The 26,196-nt window shown below is 48.1% G+C and overlaps 1 protein-coding gene and 1 long non-coding RNA gene across 52 annotated transcripts in view; one reads left to right on the top strand and one right to left on the bottom strand.

The window, feature by feature from the left end:
- The window catches only part of SORBS1 (sorbin and SH3 domain containing 1), a 230,030-nt gene that overhangs the window by 72,936 nt on the left and 130,898 nt on the right, over positions 1-26,196 (bottom strand). For 15 of the 50 annotated variants that reach the window (XM_078434631.2, XM_078434618.2, XM_078434627.2 and 12 more), the window contains 10 exons: positions 25,453-25,479; positions 25,224-25,336; positions 19,915-20,631; positions 18,907-19,269; positions 15,092-15,236; positions 11,196-11,225; positions 5,313-5,485; positions 3,496-3,559; positions 1,714-1,788; positions 1,338-1,400 (listed from right to left, as the gene is read on the bottom strand). In XM_078434631.2, the coding sequence (XP_078290757.2) occupies positions 1,338-1,400; positions 1,714-1,788; positions 3,496-3,559; positions 5,313-5,485; positions 11,196-11,225; positions 15,092-15,236; positions 18,907-19,269; positions 19,915-20,631; positions 25,224-25,336; positions 25,453-25,479 (1,770 nt within the window). The remainder of the gene's footprint in view (positions 1-1,337; positions 1,401-1,713; positions 1,789-3,495; positions 3,560-5,312; positions 5,486-11,195; positions 11,226-15,091; positions 15,237-18,906; positions 19,270-19,914; positions 20,632-25,223; positions 25,337-25,452; positions 25,480-26,196) is intronic. The other 35 variants (XM_078434643.2, XM_078434648.2, XM_078434654.2 and 32 more) reach the window with 15 other exon arrangements.
- On the top strand, positions 19,266-23,766 carry LOC145712495 (uncharacterized). Of its 2 annotated transcripts, XR_014135349.1 has the most exons (3): positions 19,266-19,941; positions 21,878-22,140; positions 23,068-23,766. It is a non-coding gene; the product is annotated as an uncharacterized LOC145712495 (long non-coding RNA). The 2 variants fall into 2 exon arrangements; XR_014135348.1 differs by lacking the exon at positions 23,068-23,766 and having other exon boundaries at positions 21,878-22,477.

Below are 26,196 nucleotides of genomic sequence, written 5' to 3'. Positions count from 1 at the left end.
TGAAAAGGTTGGAAACCACTGACTAGCACATCAAGGGCAGAGCCAGAAGGGAATACGGTATTTTAGCTAAAACTGTATCAAATGCTTCCCAGAGTGTCATTTCATGCATGTTAAGTAGTCAATGAGAGTTTGGTGAATGGGTGAATGGACGAATCTACCAGTGATGAGAAGGGCTGTGCGGGATGGATTCTTGGCTAATCAGAGCACAGAAATACAGGGGGGGGGGGGGGGGGGTGTGTGAACTGGGCTTTGTCCCTAAAAAGGAATGCTGGTACCAAAGCCTCACTCATCAACATTCTCCAGGTATGTACGGAGGGCCCCCTTTCCACCAGCAAGCTTTCCTCCGGCCTTCGGGGCATAGGCTCTTGCAGCTGCCCCCCCCACAGACATTGTGCAATGAAGGGGCCTCGTCTACCTCTCTGCCAGACGTGCACTTGTGAAAACAGAGGACTTATCTTATTCGTGGTACTATTTTCGGTTCCAAGGACAACGCAAGTGCTCGGTACTAGTTGAATAAGTGACGTTCAGAGCGTTCAACATCTCATCCTAGAAGAGCATTTAATGAAATGTCCTCTGTGTACCCCTCCACTTCCCGCTCTCTGGGTCACTCACCCAGAGATCAGACGATCCCCAGGACAGGATAATTCTCAGGATGGTGCCTTTATCTTACCTTTTATAACCTTCTTTGACACCAAGACTTCTTGCCCCAGAAAAAAGTCTTAGATACAAGTGTGGCCATCCTTCCCAGCAGGTCCAAATTCCTAGCCAGCTCTTTCACGAAACATTTTCTCACTTGGCCAAAACCCTTATTTTCGAGAGATGTCATCTCCCACCATGGCTGAACCTCATACCTGGAAACCTCTTTGGGAATTCCTTACCAAGGAGACGCACCCTGAGGGTCCATGACAAGAGGGGGCTGGCGACAAGTTGTTGCACATGTAGGAAGTGGGTAATTTTTCTGTTGTTGACAGGGGGCCTGTCTACCCGCTCCCATCAGCATCACAACAGCCTCCCTGAGTCACTGCCCAGCCACCAGCACTATGTGACCACCCCAAACACTGGCAGCTTTTCCCAGAGCCCCACACGTTCAAAGCATTATAACTAAGCTACATCGGTCACCCAATTAATCATGTAAACTCCAAGGGAATAGTATGAAAATCCATCTGGATAGACTCAGGTCATACAGTCAGTGAGGAGTGAAGCAATACCACAAAGCACAAGGTTGGGGGAAGCAAAAGATTGGGAGACAGCCCGTTAGCCACCAGAAAAAACCCCAAGGTGAAGAAGAAAGTAACAGCACCAGTACAAAGACAGGCACGTGATTTTCCTTTAATTACCTTCAGATTTAGGACTAGGAGTAGATGCTGGAAACTGGTAGGTAGGAGTGTAGGGATTGTCCTCTGTAGCAGAGAAAAGCAGTGGATTTTGAAACCACCCACCATGAAGTGGAGGAACTGACAAATCCCCAATTGGCTCTTTTGAACGATTACCTATTTTAGTGTTATTAAAGCACACAGCATCACACTTAAAACGAGATTAATGAATTAGAAAGGCCTTAGTTATTTTAATATAGCACATCATGCAAATGAGACTTTTACCAACCGAAAATGACTATAAAAACAAAATCTAAAAGCCAAATCTTATTCCTATAATGGAACTATAAGAATTAATTTAAGGCTAGGACAACAGATACACTGTCTAAGTTTATGGTACCTTCAGAATTTTGCTGGATTTCAGGAAGTTCAGGGAATTGGTACGTAGGGAAATAAGGGTTTTCTTCAGGAGTGTCTAGGCAGAGGAGCAGGTTTGGGAGAGAGAATAGAGGAAGATACAAATGGAGAGAATGAACGAACAGGGATCCGCGCACAATTCAGGGCCCTTGAATTCTGGAATGTACTAGGCTTCACCAGTGATAGGAAAGAAACTCAAATTGCTTTGAAAAATCCAGTCCTTTCGCCTGAATTACTGAGACACATCTAAAGAGACAATACCCTTTTTCCTCTTGGACCAAGAATTACATATAGAGGATCTGGTAAGCAAGAGGGATTTAGTACAAAGCTTCAAGTTTCCAAACAAACAAGTGGATTCTTAATTTTTCACACATCTCTGTCTACCATTAGGGCAGGTAGTTTTGTTTAGAACCTGTAATTTGGGTTGAGTTAATCCCTCTAACAGGAGAGATGCTGCCTGTGGGGCAGAACAACATACTGTTCACATATGCACCTGCGTCTTGGCATTTGGGCTGCTGAAGCCAGGTCTCAAGGTGAGAGAAACACAGATTGCTGGGGGAAATGGACAGCAGCTTTAGGAAGTGACCAGCAGAACTGACGTCACCCAATTGGAGACCCAGCCTCAGGCATCACCACCATGACTGAGCTCGGCTACCCAACCAAAGTGGATTTACCCTTGGTTTAGAAACATTGAGCATCTTGGAATTTTGAAACAGTTTGGAGAGAGGCATGGCCAGCTTCATTGTGGACGCTGCAGGAGCTAATTAACAGTGGCTTTAGCTGGCAGCCGCAGCTAATCAGAGAGACTGGTTATTTGCTGCGGCTCAGGCCAACATCGACCAGAATGCTTTCTCTTTGCCTTCATGTGTCATCTGCCAGGCGGCCAGACTGGATTTGGCCACAGAGAATGACAGGATGCTCTGCCTCTGGGAGGAGGGGCACCCTCCCCACAGCGCAGCTGCATCCCTGCCTGTCAGCTGACTGGTGGCACAGGCGCATGGGAGCTGGAGGGGTCATGAGCCGCCTGAGCACTGGCCTGGGTTCTCCCACCATGCTGGATCCCCTGCTGATAGCCCAGGGGACCCCTGCTTTGGAAGCGCTTCTCTTCGAGCTTCAGCGGGCTTTGGTGTGTCAGCTCTTGACTGACTCTCAGGGCTACCTGCCAAGTGCTGGCTCCCAGCTGGGGAAGATTATTTTTCATGTTAACACCTTACAGGTGCACCACACATTCTCCTTCATTAGGAAGAATTCGCGCTCATTTGGACCCTGCAACATCCTTTGGAGGAAAGGAAGAGGGACAAATGCAGAGAGGCATGTGACTGGCCCAAGGTCACATGAGTGCTTGTAGGGACTGAATCCAGGTGAGACCAGTTTTCTTCACTCCCAGGTTCAGTGCTTTCTCAACTTGCTCTGCCTACAAGGCAGTCACGGGCTGACACGGGGAGCTGCGCTGAAAGCTGGAAGCAGGTGGGAGTCAGAGCTGCTCACATCCTGGGCAGGCAGATGCTGGGCTCAGCCTGCTGCAGCCCACGACACCCGGGAGGGAGGACTTGCGAGCTGACCTAAAATCCCGCATGTGACGCAGGGCACAAGCGCTCCCTCCCCACTTTGCTCTGCAGGCGCATGGTTGGGCTCAGGCAGGCTGGTGCCCAATGGGTCGAGCGTAGGGCCCAGTCTTCTGGCATCCTAGCAAAGCAAGTCTAAGTCCTCACCACATCAGTCAACATAGGAATACAGCACAGCTTCTACAAATGAAAATCAGTACCTCTGTTTAGCTTGTGGATCTGTTTAAACATGGTCTTGTACCAGTCTTTTGATCGCTCGGTGTTCTAGAGAAAAACAAAGGCAAAGGGTAAAATAAAATGGAAAATGTCAGCACATTTCAGAACCTCCATGATTATGAAAGCACAATGGAAAGTGACATCTGACATCAAAACTCACGTAACTCTATACATCTTGGTGAGCCTACATTTAAATCTTTATTAAAAATGCAAAACTTTTAAGAATAGATAAACCAAGAGATTCCAACCTGAATAGGTGGCCAAAAAGAATGCAGATTTTGCAAAGAATAAACAAAGATCCTCTTGAAATGTGTTCATTCAATTTTTTAAAATTTCATTTCTTAGAATCTGTCTTCATTTATAGACAACTAAAACACAGTAAAGCCTCCCAGAAACATAAAAGACAAAGGATATTTCTGTATCAGGCCAAGCCCCCACCCATTTCAGGTTATTCTGTAGCAGAGTAAGCTAAGTCACCTTGGAGAGGGCCAGATTTAGAACACATACATTAAAATGTAACCAATTCTAGCAGCCAATGCCAGAGAGTTTTCATCTTAACCACAAAGCTGGGCTGTTTTTAAGACAAATATAAAACAAGGAAGGGGACGGATAGGTAGTTAGGTCAGATATTTTCACTACCACTTTACAGATGAGGAAATGAGGTACAAAGTCGAAATGATGCCCAAGGTCACAGGGCTGGTGAGAAGGTGAGTGGGAGGGCTGCCCCACATGATGGTTAGGGGGCATGGGTATGGGATTCAGAGAGACTGCTCCTTCGCCCACAGGATGTGCAATCCTGGCCAGGACCGGAATCACTCTTGAGTCCCTGTTTCCTCATCTATAAAATGGGAATTATATCAGCGTTCACCTCGTAGCGTGAATGATGAGATGGTGCATTCAGCAAGCGGTAGCCACAATTACTGTCACAATTCCCTTTCTACCTATTATTATTTATTATACACTTATTATTACTTAGGGCCAGACAACAGCTCTTCTGAGGCTTAGCCCACTGCCATTTCTACTGGCTTCCCCCAAAGGGAAACAAAATCCAGTCCGTTCATTACATGGAAACTGTAGAGAAACATCGCAGCCAGTGTTCTGAAGGGCCCATGGCAAAAAATGGGATTCCCTCTAAACCAGCTTCAGAAGTCAGGCTTCCATTGAATCCCTTAGGGCCTGCATAAGGCTGGCACCCCCCAGTACAGAGGGGGAGATCTGGGGCAGCCTGTATTCATTCTGTGGTTCCATTAGTTTCTTGCTCACCCCCGATGATGGGGTATCTCTCATCCAGGGAAATGTCTTCCTGAACCCATTACCAGGGACCCTGAGCCCCACACTCTCTTCAGGGTTCTGTAATCCCGGACCTACAATTTCTGAGTGTGCTCCAATGGACAAAAGAAGGGAGACTTGGAAACAATGCCCACAACATCTCCCCTTGAACACGCATGTGCCCGGAGCTTCTCAGAAGTTCAGCTGCAGAGAAACCGCTCTGCCTTTGCCCCACTCTCCTTTACCTATAGTCCCATGAACCCAAAACCCTTTTCTCATTATTAACACTAACATGTTTTGGGGAAAAGCTACTGCACTCTGAGGTCATGCACTCAGGACCGAGGTGGGGCAGGAGGCTGGCACACAGCTCTGGGAGGCTCTGTGGCCCTCAGCAGGCTTGGAGGGCAGGCCGTGGCGAGGACTTCCTTATGAGGCCTTTGCAAACCATAGGGGGGCTCACACGCACCCAGGTGCACACTGGTCACTGGTGTAAGAGGAAGCCTACGGAAGACATCTGGGTCAGTGTTCGTACCCGGAGTGGGATGCCCACTTCATCCATGGAAACATCGCTTAGGTCCTGAGCGCTCTTGGCCACCCGTCTACTGTCATCCTTTGCCTTTTTTTCAGGAGCCCTTCCAGGTGAGCTGGGTTTTTCCTGGGCTGGTGCCAAGTCCTGCTCTCCCACTCTTCTTTCTGAGACAGGATCTGGAAGTGAGAAACAGCTGTCAGCTGAAGCTCTTCTGCTGGCTCTGAAGCAAAAATCTCCCAAACAATCCAGCTGGGGGGAGGGGAGGGGTGTATTTGCAAATTCCCAATCAGAAGGAGTTTCACTTAAAGCGTGGGTCAGCACACTATGGCCTGGTCACCTGCTTTTGTAAAGTTCTACTGGGACATAGCCACACCCATTCATTATGTATTATCTATGAATGCTTTTGAGTTACAACGGCAGAGCTGAGTAGCTCGAACAGAAACTGCATGGCCTGCGAAGATGGAAATATCTACCATCTGGCCTTTAAGTTGCTAAGTGCACATTAGAGTTTGATTCAGGACTAGAGGTTACAGAGTGCTAATAAACATACCACGTGTGGTCTACAGATTATAAAATTACTTTTGATACTGTTATTCCAAGCCACGTCACTTATCATAGGAAGGCACTATGGCTATGCGTGCACATATCCTGTGGCCATGAGGGTGAACCCCTCAGAGCGCGGGCCTTCAAGGAGCTGATGGCCCGTGGGCAGAGAGGGCAAGGGAGCCAGGGACGAGAATGCAGGATGACCAGGGCTGAGAGTCAGCATCCAACTTAGCTGAGGAACTGAGGTTCCGGACTGACCTCTCAGAGGGAGTCAGCCAGATGGGAAGTGAAGGGTGTTCCAGGCAGAGGGAACACCATCAGGAAATGCAAGGGGACTCTGAACTACTCTGAGTTTATTAGGTGCCAGGTACTGTGCTAAATTCTTCAAATACATTACCTCAGTTCATCCTCCCAATAACTATACGAGGAAGAAACTGTTATCCCTCCATTTTTTACAAAGTTAAGTGGGCCAAAGCACAGAGAGGTTAAAGTACCCTTCCCGAGGTCACACAGCTGGCCAAGTTGGGATTTGGACTAGGGACACCTGACTCCAGCAGTTCTCTCTGAACCATATCCTGTCTTGCCTCCCTCAAAGATGGCACCAAGGTTTCGAGCCTGGACTGATCCAAACAGAAGTTAGTAAAGGGACTGGGGTGGGGAAGGCAGGGAGAGATGGCTGTTTCCATTCAGGCATGGTAACTTTGACAGTGAGACATCCAAGCAGAAATAGAGGAGCGGGGCCCCGGTGAGGGGCCCTGGCAGGAGTGCAATTCCCAAGCCCTCGGCATAAAAGCAATGGCTGAGGTCAAGGAGATGGAGGGGTAAGTGTGGGCAGAGTTAAGGGCTGACATCACGTGCTGAAGAGCAAAAAGGACCCCCCAAAGGATGCAGGAGTTATGGGACAGAGAGGAGATGAATCAGAAAGGAATAGTGAGGTGTTGCTGAAGCCAGAGATGTGAGGGCTTCAACCCATAAAGGAAGGAAGAAAAACCAGAACATAGAAAGGGGGTTCAACAAAGCAGAAGAGTCACAGGATCCCCGGTGGGAGCAAGTTTCAGAGGGCAGCGGTGGTAGATGCCAGATTGCAGGAAAAGCAATGAACACGCAAGCAGGAAGTAGGGAAGTAGCTAGTGAGGGAGTCAGCACACAGGCATGGACTATGGCAGGTGGCAACCAGACAGGTCAGGAGGTTAAGGGAGAAAAAGGTTTAAGCTGGGGGGGGGGGGGGGGGGAGTTGGTGTCTAAGTCCTAGCAGTGACACCCATGAGGTGAGACTGATGGGGACAGAGATGTGCCCTGGCATTAGGAAATGCTGAGTCAGGATCTGTTTACTGACTGAGAGGTTCTCATCTTTAGAAAAGGAAAAGGTGCAGAGTGCTGGCTCGAGACTAAAATCCAGTAAAAAGGAGGGACCCGAGAGCAGAGGCAAAGTTGTAGCCAAGTCAGAGATGACCGTGTGTGGAGGAGGAGGGGGGGGTTGTGGAGGAGGAGGGGGGGTGAGGAGGGGGGGGTGTGGAGGAGGAGGGGGGTGTGGAGGAGGAGGGGGGGGTGTGGAGGAGGAGGGGGGGGTGTGGAGGAGGAGGGGGTGTGTGGAGGAGGAGGGGGGGGTGTGGAGGAGGAGGGGGGGTGTGGAGGAGGGGGGGGGTGTGGAGGAGGAGGGGGGGGTGTGGAGGGGGGGTGTGGAGGAGGGGTGACGTTGCTTCAGCTGGGCTCAGGTTCTACAACCTTCACAGCCTGCCTGCCCGACAAAGCGACACTGCCTGGATTTTTCTTTTTTCTTTTTTTTTTTTAAATATGAAATTTATTGTCAAATTGGTTTCCATACAACACCCAGGGCTCATCCCAACAGGTACCCTCCTCAATGCCCATCACCCACCCGCCCCCCCTCCCACTCCGCATCAACCCTCAGTTTATTCTCAGTTTTTAAGAGTCTCTTATGGCTTGGCTCTCTCCCTCTCTCTCTTTTTTTTTTTTCCCCTTCCCCTCCCCCACGGTCTTCTGTTAAGTTTCTCAGGATCCACATAAGAGTGAAAACATATGGTATCTGTCTTTCTCTGTATGACTTATTTCACTTAGCATAACACTCTCCAGTTCCATCCACGTTGCTACAAAAGGTCAGATTTCATTCTTTCTCACTGCCAAGTAGTATTCCATTTTGTATATAAACCAACTTCTGAACCAAGTACTCATTCTGTGACCACAGAACGGTTTCTAAACTTTCTGTGCAAGACTCAGCTTAGTGAATGCTTCAGAAAACGTGATCCCTGACATCATCACCATGAGCTTTAAAGGATGTTACTACCAGACTGGCTTTATGGGGTGAGTTCTCAGGCTCCCAGAAGGGAGGGACAAGAATTTGGCAGGAAGCCTGGCAGTGTAGGGGGGATTGCAAGTTACCAAAGTCTACCCCTGAAATGGCTCTGCTGAGCATTTTCCTCCCACCTGGAAAAGCCTTCCTAAGTGTCACCACCAAGCAGCAGGTGAGGCTGATTTTGAGCCGTCTCACCTGGTGCTTGGAGATGCTCCCACTCCTTGCTCCAATGTCCTCTCTTCAGAAGCAGAGCACAGACTTGCCATTCTCAGGGTTTTCAGGCCCAGAGAATTTTTTTTAATTGTTAGGGCAGGTGGCTCTAACAACAATCACTTAACTGCAAAACTCAGGCTGACAGTTCATGGACTTGTTCCAAGGCTGTCAGAGTTCTTCAGATCTACAGAAATGAGCCCTGAATTATTTCACTTCAGAAGCTTGTGATCATGCAATTCATGATTGAGTGAATTTCAGTGTACAGAGAGATGAACTGCAGCCTCAAAAAAAAAATTTCTTTTTTAAATATATATAGTGAAAGCCCAAAGTGACACTTCATTGTACCATGCAGGTGACAGGACCACCCTTTGACATCTACAATGAGGGTTTGCTGGTATTTCTTAATAGGCAAATACTGACCCCTCAACAGGACATCCAGGAGCATTTCTTTCTAGTTTTATACTGATTTCAAAAGGAAGGTGCTGCAAAGGGTCGTTAAATAAGTGACAATGCTGACAACCTGGGACAGGGCCTCTGTGTTTGTGGGCAGCTTCCCTTTTCTTCACACCCACAGATTTTGAGTGAGAGCCACAGCAATGCTGACATCTCCCTGAGAACGTATATCAGCCCCTGTGCTCCAGCCCTGACCTGTTTTCCTCTCCATCTACCCAAGAGGACCACGAACTTGAGGTGGCTAAACACCATGTGGGACTCAATCCCGAGTGCATCTCACTGAACAAGAAGCCCCATAAAGGCTCAATAAAAACCCATTAAGGACAGTGGGAGAGATGGGCGGCCCTCCATGTGCCATCACCACAGGTATGATGGGCAAAGCCTCACTGATGGAGTCAGTGACTGGAGTCAGCCCAGCCAGCCTTCTCTCCATCAAGGGCTTCTGAACAAAAGGGTGCCTTTTTTTTTTTTTTTTAAACAAAAACGAACATTTAGTGTGCACTTACTTTATGTCCCACTCTATCAAATACCATTAGTGGCTCTGTCCCAAAACTCAAGGAAGATGGAAACATTAGGCTCATTTTGGAGCCAAGGAAGTGGCCTGAGCCTGCCAGCCTGGTGGAGAAGCCCTAACATTACAGAGCACTTTCCAGTGTGCAAGGCATACCCCCCTTCCTGTCACACGTGATCCTTACACCTCTTTGAGGCAAGGACAAGGATTATCATCCCCATTTCCCACATGAGGAAGCTGTGGCTCAGAGAGGTAAAGTCATTTACCCAGGGACACACAGTTGTAAGAGGAAAGAGCCAGGACCAAACTCTGGGTCTCCTAACTTGTGTCTGAGCACCTTTTTCATCTACTCCATGCTCCTTTCCAATCCCAAAGGCAAGAAGGCGTTCCTTCACAGGAGCTACCTTTGTTTCAGAGCCACCCTGTTCTCAGCAACCTGGGCTGGGGCCAGGGAGTGAAGTGAGTCAGTGTGGCAAGTCAGGAGGGGGCAGCGAAGGGCACCTTGTGCTCAACCATGGCCTGTCCTGGTCCTGGGGCCAAGTCCCGATAAAGCTGAGAGGGTGTGAGAAGCCCATGTTCTCCCCACCAGGCTCTCCACGGATCACAAGGGCAGCAGTAGCATGAAAGAACACAGAAATCGTGACGCAGCTGTTCAGAAAACGGTGGCTTGTGTGTGCCCACCAGATCAGGGATTCCCGCCCCGATTCACAAGTATCTACCAATCCACCACATGCACGTTTGACACGTGTGGCTTTTTCTAGAAATGCATCTACTGCCTTTATTAGATTCTCCAAATGAGTCCATCACCAAAAATAAGGTTATGAACCATCACAGCACACCACGGGCTGCTCAAGGGCCCAGTCATGGCCACCGAGCCTGGCTTAGGGCCTGATACAAAGCAGGCACTCAATAAAATGACGAACGAATCAATGGAGGTGCCTACTGATAACAGTAACTCACATCTTAGATCATTAGGAACCTAAGGCTCTGCCAACGGGAAGCAGTAGAACCAGGACTCAAAGCAGAAAGCCACAAGGAGATGGTAAAACCTTTCCATTCCTGGGTTTCCTCACAGGTTTGGCTGTGCGTTTGTTCCCTCCACACCTGGCCTTGCCTCAGTGCTGCATACTTTATCAGGATGAGCCCTGACATCTGATGATCTGTCAGATACATGCCCAGCACTGTCAGTTCCTGATGAAATGCGATGCCCAAGTGTGGTCAGTACACAGGGCAGCATCAGCATCACTGGGGAACCTGTTAAAATGTAAGTTCTCACCCATATGCATTAGATCCAAATCTCTGGAGCTGTGGCCTGGAATTGGGGTTTTGACTAGCTCTCCAGGAGATTCTGATGCCTGCCCAAGTTCAGGAAGCAGTCCTCACACCCTCTTCCAGGCACTGCTGGTCTGGAGTTTCTCACCCAGGTCCATCATGCAGGGTCATTTACTGGCACCTGGGCTTGCTGCCCCCAAATAAAAGAACTTGCCCACATTTCCTAACCCTGACCTGTCACATCCTAGAAGAGGAATAGAAGCAAACAGAAAGGTGACTTCTTCAGCAAGGCCTGCCATGAATGCTCTCATGAATGTGCTAAGGTACAACTCCTTGTTCTTTTTATTCAGAGTACCCTGTTCTTACCATCAAGACACATATCACAGCTGCACCGAACAGGTGTACTGGTTAGGGTCACCCATTGGGTGTGCTCCCACTAGCCCGCAGGCGGCAGGACCATGCCTGCTTTCACCATCCTTGTGGTCCAGCAGCAGAGTCCCCAGCATAGCAGAGGGGCTCCTCAGACTATGCTGCGCACACATCAAAGGTGTTAGCATGTAAATAAGTACTTGGTACCTACCTGAAAGGCTACTGAGTCGTTTCTGCTGTTCTGTGGTAAGAGAAAGGACACACATCATGAGATTTACACAGACAAGGCAAGACCGGGAAGTCACTCCAGAATTCGTGAGCATCCCCAAATTGGCACCCTAACTGTCCCTGGGCTTAGATGTCAAATGTTGCATAGTCACCACATCCAGCTGAATGCAGGGGCATTAACACAGCTTTCTTATCCAGGCGTGGTGTGTCCTAGTCCCGCCTCCTCACCCCCCCAGCCCACCCTCCTACATTTGCACCAAGATTCAGGGAATAGTCACTGCCTTCTGGTTGTTATGTCTGGTTTCAAGGTGATCTGATCATGGAAAGAGACCCTCCCAACTCCTCTGGTTTCAAGGGACCAGGACCCTATAAAGACCCCAGTCTTACTACGTTTGGAGGGAATGTAATTGTAATCATAACCAAAGCAGCTACCGTCTCCTGAGAGCTTTGCCAAATGCCAGACATTGTGTTAAGAGCTTTCACACATGTTAACACTTTTAATCTTTGCAACAACTCTAGCAGGTAGGTCAGGTGGGTTGAGACGTCTCAGAAAATCAGCACAAACTACCCATGATGACACTGAAAATCAGAGCAGGGCCTAGAACCTTGACCCCCAACTCCTAGTCCAGGGTTCTTTCCAACCACGATGGCCGGGCCATCGCTGTTCCCTAACATGGAAGGTCTATCGGTTCCTCACCCTCCCGGGCACTTGTGGGGAGGGGAGGCCACTATCTCCTCTGGGGAGTTCTGTGTGTACGTGCTATGGGATAAGCACAAAAATGACCTTTACCTTCCAAAGCTGCTAAATATAAGCAGCCACACAGATAAAAATAGAGCGCCTGCCAGCCCCTGGGTGCTGTCATCATCCGCCTTGGCTACGGCCTCACCCTCCCTCCAGAATCCATGTGGGCAAGAAGTAAACAGAGCAGCAGGGCCTCGCTCAGCCTGTGGAACAGCCTGTCCACCTCTGGATGTGGACATAGTTCACATCAGCCGGACAACAGGAGCCCAAAAGAGCTCCAGGCTCAGCACTGCCAGCAGCTTGCTGGAGGCTACTGGCCAATCACGTCAGCTCTCAGCCTGTTTCCTCATCCGTCACATCAAAGTGCCCACCGGATCTATGGCTCTCAAGCTCCAGTCTGCCAGCTAGAGGCAAGGCCTTTCTTACTACGCAAAATCAAATTTATTCAACTTCCAAGACTATGTCGTCGCTACTTCTGAGATATGAAATGGCCTTTCTTTTAGAGAATGACATGTGATACGGATAACAGCAGTTGTTCTTCAGGGGTGTTATTTACCAAAGTTAGAAATTAGCAACCCTGGGCTAGTTCCCAGACCGCTTCATGTGACCATGAGATCCAGAGTCTGGGAACCACGGCAACTCTCGCTCTCCGACGTGGTCCGTGGACCAGCGACATCGATATGCCTTGCAAGTTGCTGAAAAAAATGCAGAATCTCAGCCCTGCCTCAGACCTCCTGAATCTGGATCCGCAAGTATGTCCTCTCAAGACGGTACACATTAAAGACCGAGAAGTTCTGAGCTAGGAGATCCACGCGCCTCTTCAGTCCTGAGTTTTCTGGTTCGAATTCTCCCTCCAGACTGATTTTAAGTGATCTGCCCTCAGATGTGTGGTGTGAAAGCCGAGGAGAGGGGCGAGGAGCCGTGTTGTGCGTGGCCGTTAGCGCTGGGCTAGACGTGCAGTGCCCCCTGCCCCCCATTTGTCTGCAACCGGGGGGCCTGGTTTGGAGAGAGAGGGTTATTGTCACACTCTGCCCTGGGGCTGTCTAGGCAAGAAAAAAGTAAGCCTTTTTTAGGATGACTAAACTAGAATTCCAGAAGTAGAGTAAAGTTATCATTCTCTCAGGAGACTCTGCAATAGTGAAGAAACTGTTTTCATGGCTACCGTCTACCAGCACTGCTGCCAGGCCGGGTAAATTGCAAAGCAAGGCCTGAAACGCACGACCTACTCCCCACGGACAATCAGGAATCCGAAGCTAGGTGTTCCCATTCTCCTCCACTCTTGGTGCTCCACCTCCTTAGGGAACATACGGTTTGCTCTTCATGACAGGCTACTTTTTATTCCAAAAAAAACCCCTAACGTACTTGTATCCTTTTTCTGAAGGATGTGTGATTCAGGCAGCACGAATCTGATCTCTAAACCCAAAGGGCAAGGCTGGACAAAAGAGAAAGGCAAGAAGCAAAGACATTTGGGCAAATAAGAGGAATCTGTTTGCTCAAAGAAACAAAAAAGAATTGGGCATTTCTGTGCCCAAAGATGTCTCACTAGGTGTCATCAGAGGGACGTCGTGGAAGCGGCTGACATTACTTTTGGCATTTCCCAAAAACCAAGTTGCCTTGGGAATAAATCCCATTTTTAGAGAAACTGCCTCTCCTTCCGGGAACAAACTTACTTCTGTTTGACTGGATTTTTTTTTTTTTTTTTAAAGATGAATCATAAAGAAGTTCACAGAGAATCAAAATTTCACTTTGTCCTGCATGATGGACAGTGTCTGGGCAGAGAAAGCCATTGCCAGTAGGGGGTATGACCCTGCTGAAAGGAGAATGGGGTCTTTTATATAGTTTAGGGTGGGGGTTGGGACCCTTATCACCTTTGGAAGAACACAGATTCATGGAGGACAGTTAATTTGGAGGTCACACATAATGAAAAAAAAAATAAAATAACTAAAATAACTACTTAAGATTCAAGTGGGAAGATTTTAAGTGAGAAAAAATGTTTCATTCATCTGTTTTACAAGTTAGAAGCAGGAAACAGAAAACTCCATTTAACATGGAAAACAATTAAAAATAGACTCCAGTTCCATTCTCATCCAAGTTATGTGGGGGATGGGGCGAGCAGCAGGCAAGTAGGGAGTTGAGAAAAGGAAGACTGGGTGCCCAGCTTTGAGCTCTGAATAAAATAATTAACATTCCATGTTCTATGAAACTCAGACTAGACAGCCCTTTCTGCACTAGGAAACAGCTTCACAACTTCACACCGCAAAGGATTTTTGTGAAGGGGAAGCTTATTCCTCTATTGAATTCCAACAAGTTAAAACGTGGGACTTTACTTAGCATCATCTTCTGAAGTTTTAAAGCAGAAAGGTCGACATATACAATTATTACCTCAGAGCACTTCGGCTTCACCTAAGATGCCCCTTCAGAGAAGGGGAAGGGCCAACCAGAAGCAGTACGAGAAACTATAGAAAACACACATGGAAACCCTCAGCAGAGCTCTAAGGGGCCACGTGAGCCTCATGTCCCCAGAGGGTGCACTGAATGACAGCCAAGAGCATTAACTGCTGGCAAGAATTAAGGCCGGTGAGTCACAAAGAGAAAGTCCAGTAGCCTGTTTTGGAGGCCCCAAAACATGTTTGACATTTTAGAAAGGTTTCCACCCATTATGCTTTCTTTTGTTTTTAAGTTTTGGTACTCAAAATTTTGCTTTCTAGAAAAATTCATGATGTCAAAGAACTACATGACTTATTACAAGAAGTATTACTGTACCCAGATTTTCTAGGCGAAGCTCTGATTTGGTATCTCATGATGAAGAGTTAAGGCGCACAGACTTTTTCCCTTCTGTCTTTTCTTTCTTTTTGGTGGAATCATCTGAAGGCAACTGTGAACACCCAACGTGTGGAACACATACTACACCAGCTTACTTACGCAGATGCCCAACATCATGCCAAATCAGGGGCCTACCTCCCTGCTGTGGTCTACCCTGTGGGTCACAGGAGGGAGAAGACTAGGGCAGATGACCTCGGAGAAGGATGGGGTTTATGAAAATTTCTGTGGAATGGCAGAATTCTTGCCCCTGAAGTCACAGAACAGCTATGTTGATGCCAGTGAGCTGGGGGAGGGGTTCTCTGAAGCTCTCTTACCTCGATTGTGTTGCAAGAGCACAATAGTAGGATTGACAATTGTCGTAGAGGGGTAGGCAGATGATGGTTTGCTAACTGGTGCAGAGATTTGGGAATCCGTTCCAGCATGGGATGAAGAAACTTCATTCAGTAGAGGGCCTGAATCCTGAAAAGAAAACAAACACTGTAACCAACTGTAAGTACATGAAACCTAATGTTGATGCTTTTTAAAAAGCAGAAATTTAAAGCTTTACAAGGACCTTAATTACAGAAAGAAATGTAATCAATGAGACATCACTAATTCCAGTTAGAAGTATAAGCTGGAATGCTTAGTCTCTTTGTTGGTGTTAGTAAGGGTAGAGAGGGAAGGTGAGTGTTACTGGAATTCTCAGCCACATCATTCATTATTTTCACCTGGTAATAACTGTGGATCAATCCGGTTACTGAAAAAGGAAATTCAAAACAAAGTAGAACAACATGCAAGACTCATGCAATTCCAAATGTGATTGGAGAACAAGAGCTGGTTTAAGGGAAAAATCAGGAAAGTTTAGTACACTTGTCTAAAGAAACATGAGACAATGCGAGCACAAGGAGCCATCGATGTAAGAATGAGGAGGAGTTAAGTATCGGTACTCTTAGAAAGCTACTCTTATTATTTGCATCACTCAACAACTTCACTAGCATTTGTTTCTGAGATTGGGATATTTTCCAGTCCTATCCTGACATTGTTTTTCACTGCAGTGTTGAGTGACAGAGATCTCTGAAGTCGTAAAGACTTATGAAAATCCTGACTTCAAAAACCTGAGGTCTAAAAACCAATAAACCCATTACTACTAATGTTATAATTTGCATGATGGGAATAATGCCAGTCTTTCTTAAAGACAGGAAAATAAGACCTCGAAATGCAGTAAGGATATGTAGGCAGTTTCCTCTATCACATCTATAAATCTTGCCAAGTTTCTATTTTGGAATTTGCAGACCTCTAGCCAGAACATCATTCTTAAAAGGGTTCGGAAAACAAGACTTTGATCGTTACTCTCCAGATGAAAGTATGGCTCAAAGCAATTAGTATGCTCCAGAGATCAGCTTCTCTGTAAGTGCCCATAGGACAAAAGCCATGCCTCCCTTCCTCTTTTTTGCCCCACCCACCCTGCACCTAGCACAACACCCTGCAGACAGTAGGTGCTCGGTAAATGCCACCTGAATGACTGGAGCCATCCAATAGCAAAGGTGTTTCTGAACAACTTCTGCAGCAAGAGAACATGTGAGCATCGAGAGAGTGTGTCAGGACCAGGGACAGCTCCTGACACACAGTAGGGGCTTCCTGGATCACACTGGCTTGGTCATTCCAAATCTTCAGAAAGTGCCCTGAAGTTGCAGCTGTTAGTTATGAGCAACAGCTCAGTTTAGTGAACAAAATCTTTCCAAGACTCGAGAGGCACAATATGATCTTGTTCAAAAGTGCTTCGTCTCCATTTTTTTTTCATTTGTAAAATAGAAAAAAATTACTCTGCTCTTAATTTGCTTCCTAAGTGATTTAATAAAGATAAATGACACACTCATGAAAATTCGGCCATAATGCACCCAAGAAACACACCAAAAAAAAATCATGCATATGGCTCTTTAAAGTATAAATGCCTACTGTGGTGTCTGGATGGATCACCTGAACATTAGTATTACACAAATATTATTCTGTGCCACGAGGCTTATTTCTGGAACATCACAAAAATGGCTATTGACTAAAAGAATGTGGATCAATTAACATGAATTTTCTTCTTCCCTCTTACTCTTAAATAGCTGCAGAAACTGAGCAAATATCAACTTGTGGCTTGGCCACCATCCCTACGGGCTCCTGTTCTTCTCGACAATTCTCATTCAGTAGAGGATCCCAAGCGGTTTCCTTTTTCACCTGTTACCCGGGGCCAAACCAGAAGTTCTCAGGCCAACTGAAGTCTCCCCTGCAAGTCTTTATCAGGCTGATCAGTCAGGTTTGAGAAATCGAGGAAACTCCTAACTAATCTGTCCTGGCATACCTGAAACAAAATTCAGTACGAAAATCTAGATCTATAAAGGTGATAAATTTGAGAGTATACAACAAAACTACTCACAATTGTATACCAGGACACTAAAAATATCTCACTTTATATGCTGCTCAAGAAGAAATATTCTGTGCCAGAGGGAAGAATATCGATACCACCTATAACAAGAGCAGCTTCTCAATTCACCTGTAAGCTGCACTGGGGTGAGTGGAGTGCATTAGGAACAGTCTAGCATTTTCCTCCAACAGGTTTGAGCTGCAAAGCTCAAAGCTAGAAGGACATCTAAAGCCCCTGGGCCATGTTCAGTTGAGTCCTGACCTAACTGCATTGTGTTGCATCTAGAGATAGGAGAAGTCCTAGACCAGGATGAAGCCATTCCCAGCTTTGGGGTGCCTGATATCTGGCTATAAATTCTCCTATAAGCCAAAAAGTTCTCCTGCTTTCTACATGACTGGCATCAGTCACGTAGACTGAAGCCACAGGGCTTCAATGAGCCACAGGGATGTTACTGAACATTTACCTTCATCAGCCAATTACAGGACCCACTGTGGTCCGAGGACCCTCAGCAACAGAACCCCTGGGATGTGCCTGATCAAATCAGAGCCCTAGGCCCCTCTGCAGACCTATTCCAGGACTCTAGGAGTATAATCTAGAATTGACAATTTAAACCAGCTTCCTTGCCTCTTAGATAATCTCACGTGTGCTAAGCTTGAGAACCAATATGCTATCCACAAAAAACCCCTTTGAAAGCAAGGGCTGCACGCTGTTCATAGTTGTACCTATGGAATCTAGCAGGATGCCTAGAACACGGCAGGAGCTCATTAACTGTTAACTAATTAGCCACTAGCTTACTTTTAAGAACTCTGGCCCCCACTTGCTAGGGCAAGTCCTCGGCAACGTAGCTGACAGTTGAGTGCTCTCTCCATGGGAAGCACTATAACAGAAGTTTAACATACTTGGTCCTACTGTACCCCACAGGCCTGTGAGTAGATCCATGCATCCCCATCTCACAATTCACTCTGAGGTTCTCACAGATTCTCTTGATTCCCAGAGCTCCTGAGGAGAGAAAAGACTGGGTACCCTGATTCAGCTTTTCCACTTGGGCTTTCCTACCTACAATGGGGACTCGTCCCTCACAGGATGGGGCCTGAGGTATCAGGGCTCTTTACCTTCACACGACTCCTGGAGCAACGTTGTGTCACAAAGGCCCCTGGGAGCCTCCAGTCAGGGGCCCCAGCAATTATACGCCTTTGGAGAAAATGGTCCCAACGTTTGTGCAAGGCTTTTAGATCCATTTGCTCCATTAAACTCCATTCTCTCTCTCTTTTTTAACCATTCTCTGCCATCGCTGCATATAAAAGAGTTTGTTTACTTGCTAAATCAACAAAAGCCCTGGAGGCTCACTGTTCCCTGGTGGGGAACCTGCCGGCCAGGCCATCGGCTTTCCCACATGGCTCCTCAGCTCTCCAACACCACATCTGCTTGGCCTCTCAAGAGCATCGCGAGCCAAAGGAAAGGCCACAGAGGTTCTCTGAGGGAAACGGAGTTCTTTCAGGAAGATGCGCATTCCGAATAAGACAGACAGGAAGAGGGACGTGAGGGGTCTGTGAGCAGCTGCAGGAGAACCATGAACACGCGCGGGAGGCATGCACTCCGGGGAAAGCAAACAGTCACCACACAAGCACAGTGGCGGTGGACACTTCCCTCAGAACTTAGCACTTCAGTGAGAAAGGGGTTTTTCGCTGCCAGGAGCAGACATTCAGGAAGGCTTTGAGGAGGGGGTTCCAGCAAGCTTACGGTACTTGAAACAGCTCCCGTGAGGTCAGGCTCCGAGGCTCTGCGGAGGTCCTCCGGTACCGGAGGGACCAGCGGAGGAGGTGGTGAGAAGGATGGCGGGGTCTGGCTAACGGGGGGGTGGGGGCCAGAAGCGCTGGCCGGCTGGCTGTGGTGGGGTCGCCTCTGCAGACGAGGGGGAATGAAATCATCTAGGGTCGGGAAGGTCAGAGGTGAGCCGGCAGGGGCGGTCGCCGGGCTTGGGGGGCCAAGAGGCCCCAGAGATGCTGGAGTTCTGGCAGTGCCTTCTTGCCCTCTGTCAGTATTAACCAGGTAGAGAGGGACAACTATTATCTCAGGCTGGGCTGAACTGGAGAGAGTGGCATCCTGTAGGAAATAAGGGGGTCGTTACGTAAAGGGGCACGGCAGGGAAGAAGGAATTCCATATTTAAACAGTTGAGACTGGACATGCAGTGATGTACTCTGAGAAATATTTAATCGGTGCCCGTTCTCCAGAGTACATGAGACCGTCCGTACTAGCCAGCTGGCCTCCTGACACTCCGTGACACAGAGGGAACCCCATCCAAGTTTACTCTCCATCCTTCTATTTTTGAATCCTTTTAACACTTGAGAGAGAGAGAGAGACAGAGACAGAGACAGACAGAGACAGAGAACAACAGAACAGGCAGGCAGGCAGGCTGTGTTTAGCCCCCAAACTGCTTGCAGAGCCCGAAAGCTTGGGAGTCAATACAATTTCTTTGGCACCTTGTGAAAAGATATAAACATTCCATATCTCACCATGTTGTTAGTCTATGGATCCCACACTCCAGCATACTTACATATTACCAGAAAAGAGAGAGGGGGACAGAGAGGACTATGCCGAGGTGTTTAGAGAGAAGAATTCGGGATTCAAGCTGCAGTGGTGTAGACGAGGAAAGGGAGGGGAGGGCAGCCCAGAAAACAAGGGAGCTGCTTTGCAGGAGTTTCGAAAGAGATGGTGTAGAAGACACACACACATGTCTAATTCCTTGCCTTGGCTGGATAACACGGCTGCAAAAGGTAAGGTTCTTTTCTCTTCTGGTTTTCGGGAGCAGAGGAAAGCTGGGGGCCTAGCACAGGTGGTCTCACCGCGTCCGGAAATGGAGGCCGAGTGCACAGGGAAGGACTCTCGCCCCGGACGGTGGCATCTTTACGGATGTCAAAGAATAGCTTGGGAGGGCCAGGAGGAGCAGAGGGTGGCTTTCCCGTGCCGGCCGCGTGGGAGACAAGGCTGGGAGCCTGTGCGCGAGCGCCTGCAGCTTCCAAGGGAGTGCCCGTGGCTGGGTCAGGTGCAACACAAGAGGAGCTTTGCGCTGCCACCCGGCAAATGTTATTGGATAAACAAGGTACATATAAGCTGCTGACCTTTTTATTCCCAACTGCCTTATGACGTGGGTTAGAGCTCACATTCTCACTGTAAACTGTCCTGGTGGCCACACAGTGGTGCCGGGGTTGGGAGGAAGCACTGGGGAACGTGGAACCAGGAAGCAAGGGCCCAGGACGCACCACGCCTTTGGCAGCGCATCTGGCTGCCAGGGAGATGGAGACGGGCTGGGGTCGTGAGGGGCTCTGTTGGCTGGGGGTGCTGAGGGGGACGTAAGGCTTGGGTGAGCTCAGGTAGAGGGAGTCCTTGGAGGTACTGTGGATGGTGGGGGGCTGCCATGCAAAGCGGTCCCCTTTAGGGAGAGGAGGCCGAGGGGGAGAGAGAACCTTCAGCATGATTTTCAAGAGAAAGTATCAAAATGGGGAACAAAGAAAGAAAGAGGATGGGAAATGGAAAGAAGGATGACCATTAGAAATAGCGTAACATGATCAGAAGAAAAACAATTCTTGACATGTCTTTAAGCAAACCCTGAGCTTAGAGTCCTTGTGATCCCTACATTTCTCCTCCGGGTAAAGTCAAGGACTAAATCATACTCACCTGGACAGGCAGGCCTGCTTCTCTTACATCTCAGCCCAGGAGCGGCCACGTGCTAAGCCACTCTGACAGCCATCCTTGGCTGACCGCACCCCTTGTTAGCCCTCCGGACTGAAGGATGCCCAAGGGCTCACGGCCAGGGCAAGAGGCCCCAGAGCCCCCACACCTTTCCTGAAAGATCTTTCTCTCCATGCCCTTAGCTCTAAAAGTTTAAGTTCACTGAAGCACTCGAATGTCTTTCATTCTCTTCCCTTAGGAAATAGGGAATTGGAAGAATCGTCCTTATTTGTGTTCACAGGAGACAGATGTCTTAATTGAATCACTGAGATTTAGTGCTCAATTCCATAAGCGTAACCAATTAAAGCTCACCAAGAAGAGAATGCTCAGGATTTAGAATCCACATGTGCTCTTTTCTCAGAGGAAACAATCTGATGGAACTAATTATGAGAAGGAAGACAGGCATGAGATTAAAAGCATGTAGTCTCCCATTTTTGATGCACACAGAACAAAGGGACCAGGCAATGAAGCACTTGATTTGCCTAATGAGTTGGACTGTGCCTGGTTCCTCAAATTCCGGCCCCTTCCCCACTCCCATCCAGCCCACCACCGGGCACAGACAATCCCACAGTGGGTGCCCAGCCTCACACTCCTGGCTTAAGCCCAAAGCTCTGGTTCCAGGCTGAGAGGAAGGTATAGGTCACATCTCATTCCCTTTCCCTCAATACAGCCCCTAGCTCCTCCTTGGGTCTCAGTGGGGCAGAGGAAATGGAGTAAATCTCCAGAATGACCCTCATGTCAATGAGAACCATCTGGCAATCGGTGGAAATTAGACCATAAAATGAGGAAAGTTTATTTTCCTTGTGTTATGGATTAAATGTGTATGTCCCCCAAAGTTCATATTAATGAACCCATAGCCCCAAGTGATGGTGTTTGGAAGTGGAGTGAGTAGGAGAGGAGATGGGGTTATGAAGGTGGGGTCCCCATGATGGGATCAGTGTCCTTATAAAAAGAGACTAGAGTTCACTCTTGCCCCACCAGGTTAGGACACAGCGAGAAGGTGGCTGTCTATGTGCGAGGAAGAGAGCCCTAACTAGGAACCACATCAGCTGGCACCTTGGTTTTGGACTTCCCAGCCTCAAGATCTGTGAGAAATAAATGTGTTGTCTAAGACACCTGATTATGGGATTTTGTTACAGCAGCCTAAGCTAAGACACCTAGATTTTCCTCACGGGTTCCTATCTTCAAAGACAGCCCAGTACTAGAAAGCCGGAACATCATCTAAATTGCACCGGTGAAGTATAGTAAGTTTGGTCAATACTTAGCAAATGGGTTATGACCAAAAGCCGGGAGAGTGCAAGGGTGTGGGTCTATCTGGGGGTTGTTTTTTATTTTTTGTGGAGTGCAGGTAGCAAGGGGAAGGGATACTAACAAGGGTGACTAGGTAAGAAATCAAGTTTTTTGAGTCTGGATTAGAAGATCAACCCCAGAAACAGTAAGCAACTCATAACAAACTCAGTTTTCAAGCTACAGATAACCTGGATTGAGGAGAAACAATTTGGATATCCTAGGTTAACTTGATGCCTATCCTTTCCACAGGGTGCCCAAGACAGTGCCTGTGGAATGAGGCCATGTGGACCAGTCAAAAATACAAAACGAATGACCCCTCTTCAGTAGTTAGCAGGAGTAAAACCCTCCAGTTGGGACATACTTGGTTCCAGTGAACTTACACCGGAGGTTGGGGCATGTTTCAAACCGAACAATGCTCTTTACAAATAAAGCACTTGAACCATCACACACCAAAGGGACTGGGGGTGAGTGGAGCGGTGGTTGTCAGGGAGAGAAGCAAAAGCCAATTTTGACTTCAGCTCAGAGTTACTTTTACTTTGCGCTCCAGTGTCCACATGTGATTCTTCTTGTCCAAAGATAGAAGTAGGTTTCAGTGGGTTTTTAACTTAATCTGCTTTTGGCCATATAAGGTGCCAGGGCTGCATGACATCAGGCACAAGGCTTCCCAGGGCTTTGACCCTGTAGAGAAGATGCCTCCCCAGAGTGTTGACAGTTCACCCTGAGCCAAAGGCCTTCCTGTCCCAAAGAAGGAGGGAGATAGGCATTGTCATTTTACATGGAAGGAACTACTTTCTGATTTATTGTAAACATTGTACGAACTACAGAGGCAGCTTCCATTCCTGCCTAGCTGGCTACTAATGAAATTCCCTTCATCCCTGTAGAAGGTGGGGGCAGTGAAGAAATGGAGCTGCTTGAAGAATCAGATATGTTCCTAGCTTATACAGTTCCAGAAACTGCCCATTTCCGCCCCCAGTGAAGACCACCGCGATGATGCTGTCAGAGGGAGGGGAGCCCGGGTTCCTCGTTACGAGAGGCGAGGAGAGCAGCAGGTCCAGGACAGCAGAAAGAAAGGCAGCATCTGGGAGCACCAGAAAACAGGATTCCCCTCTGGCCCCGGGGTCTCCTGGACCCCAACTCATTCCTTATAAGCAGATGCCAGGCCTGTGGGGCTCTAAGAGCTATCTTCATCTGAAACTAAGCCGGGGCAGTTCCCAGCCCAGCCCGACTTGGTTCTGTCTAAGCCAGCATAGTACTTACAGGTCTGGCAATGGCTCTATGGACAAGAAGTCATTCTTGCATTCAGAAAACAAATCCAAGAAATGATGTATGACCTAAAGGTTCTTGAAAGTTGGGTGGCCAATTGTACACTGAATATACAGAACAAAACCTCTGTATCAGCAATTTGCCAGGTTCTCTTTAAGACACCCCAGTTAAAAAAAAAAATTCTTGGAGAGTGACAAATAAGAAAATATGCTATCTGTAGGCGATATGATAGGAAATTCACCATTATGATAAAGTTCACCCTTATAAACTCCTTGAGGGCAATGTTTAACATCTTGATCTGAACACAGTGAATGCTCAGTAAAGCTGTAGTAAATAAATGTATTTAAGAGGAATTTTTATTTACTTCACGTTCTCAAAATTATCTCTTCAGAAGAACTCTCTAAGAAGCCAAAGGAAGGAGCGAGTTAGCCTTTGAACTACGTCACTGATAGGGGAGGAAGATGTGCTTTCACATTTGCCTTGAATTAATCAGCACCATCTCCTAACTCAGAGCCAGCTCTATTCACGCCTGAGACTGCAGAGACAGAAACCTGTCTCTGAGAGACAGGCAGCGCACTCACACACCGGGCAAGGTCTCGGAAATGGAACATCGATGGCAAGTCATTTACTGGACAGCTGTGTCCTATAAGGGCATCATGAGGCACACCTGCAGCTCGGGTTCTAGCCAGTGGCCTTGCGGGCACATGGCTGTGCCTACGGGAGGCGAGCATGGCGGGAAGGTTTAGCGGGGCTGCTCAGTGACACCTCTAAGCCTGGAAAGCCAGGGTCTGCAGAGAGGAAGGAAGACGTCCTCTCTGACTTGGTTCCATTTCAGAGGCCAGTGCAACTTTATGCCCTCAGGAGCAAGAGGATCATCAGACAAGTGGGGTGGGATCCGGGGCGGCATTTGGAATGCCCAGGCTCCTGGTGAATTCTGGGAGTACCTTCGCGCAAGGCAGGCCCAGGGACGGGGACCACATGAGGAACATACTCCCACCACACTTTTTGGAACAGTACAGTGTCCTTTAAGAGAAAGGATGGCTCCATCCCATGGATGTTACTCCTCTGTAAAAAACACTCTTCACTAAACTAAACTAAAACAGGATCTATTCTTTCATCAAAATGGCAGAGTAGTGACAGGGAGAGGAAGGAAGAAAGATCAGGAAAACAACTTAGGGGGAAGACTTAAGCCAAAATGATCCCTTCTCCAAGTTGTGCGGGGCCTGCGGCGGGGGTTGGTGTGTTCTTTAGCAGATCAGCACGAGGCAGTTGAGGCTGTGCTGTTCCGGCCATTCAGATGTCCGTCTGCCTGCTCTGGGCCACGGGGTTCGGGGCTGGCCACAGCTACCCGACCGTGATCTGTAAGCCTAGAGTTGCTGGAACTCTTACAGCAAATAAATGCAATAAACACAAGAGCGTACTCTTTGATTCCAGAGTTTTTAACCCACCAGGCTCAGACTCTTCCCCCCCTTACTCAGGGCTAAATGCATTCCCTCTTTCAGAACATTTCTACATACATTTCAAACCTAGAAACATTGGGCTCACACTTCCTATCCCCTGGTATAGATCATCCTCATCCTCTGCTGTCCTTGAGCCCCAACTTTTCCCCCCTATCTCTGGTCCTTGCAGAACTTTTCCACAGTTAGCCAAAAGTGTGGCTCAGATCCCAGTCCGTTATTCAGCTAGGCAAGCAGGAAGTCATGAGCGCAGGCTAAAAGACTCAAGAACAGGTGCCACTCACCAGTCCCCACCCCACCCGTGGGCACAGGCCTACCTGGGGCTTGTCGGAAGAAAGGTTGGGATGCACACTTCTGTAGCCCTTGGCAGCAAGTGAGGAGGGCTGGGCGTTTCCATTGGCATCAGCATTGGAAGAGAGCCTCCACTCATCTGAGAGATGGGGGGGAAAAAAGAAAGAAACCCCTCACTCACAGGGAACACTCCCCGGTTCCCCTCTAAGTCCCTGGTGGAAGGCAGGGGCAGAAAGAATGCAAGAGAAACCATACCTGCTGAGGGATTCTCTGAGTCCAGAACTACGTGTGGTGCAGAAAGGATGAAAACAAGAGAAAGGGGCAAACAGAAATGGTTACACTCGCAGGAAACAAGCATGTACTGCAGAGAAAGAGGAAAACCCAGCACCCCGTTGCCTGACACAAAATGCCCTCAGTCACGATGGCCTAATTACCATAGGAACCCACTCTAAACCATGATGTGCTCACAGGCGCTGACCTTTGAAAACACAAGGCTCACATTCACAGTAATGAAGAAACAATTGTTCCTTGACATTCTTATTTTACAGACAAAAAGGCAACAGAACTCTCCCCTGCCCTGTCCCTAGTAACTCCCATTCCCCTTCTCCATCCCTGATGTGGGCTCTGAATGACCTCTCCTCATTAGCAGGCTGGGCTTAATTAACTGACTCCGGAGAGGGAGAAATAGATAAGCACTTTTTCTGTGGCTACTGGCAGCGGGGCTAGGGGGAAAGCATGATTTAAGCCCAGAGGTATCTGCTGTGATAAGGACTTTTTTTTTTCCTCCTCTGCCTGCTTTCCTTCTTTCCATTTAAATGAGCCACATAAACATTTCAAAATCTAATCACCCTGAGTTTTCATCACGTGACAAGCCAACCTTGTCCCCTTGTGGCTGGCTACCACCCTGACCTCACCTCAAATCCTGGATCCACCACCGATGGGCTCTGTGACCCTGAGCAAGTTCTAAGCCTATTTTCCCATCTGAAAAGTGGGGATAAT

This window comes from Panthera onca, chromosome D2 (assembly GCF_046562875.1).
Source record: "Panthera onca isolate mPanOnc1 chromosome D2, mPanOnc1 haplotype 2, whole genome shotgun sequence".
Lineage (NCBI taxonomy): Eukaryota > Metazoa > Chordata > Mammalia > Carnivora > Felidae > Panthera > Panthera onca.
The sequence above is the reverse complement of the archived record's forward strand: the minus strand, read 5'-3'. Positions and strand labels throughout refer to the sequence as shown.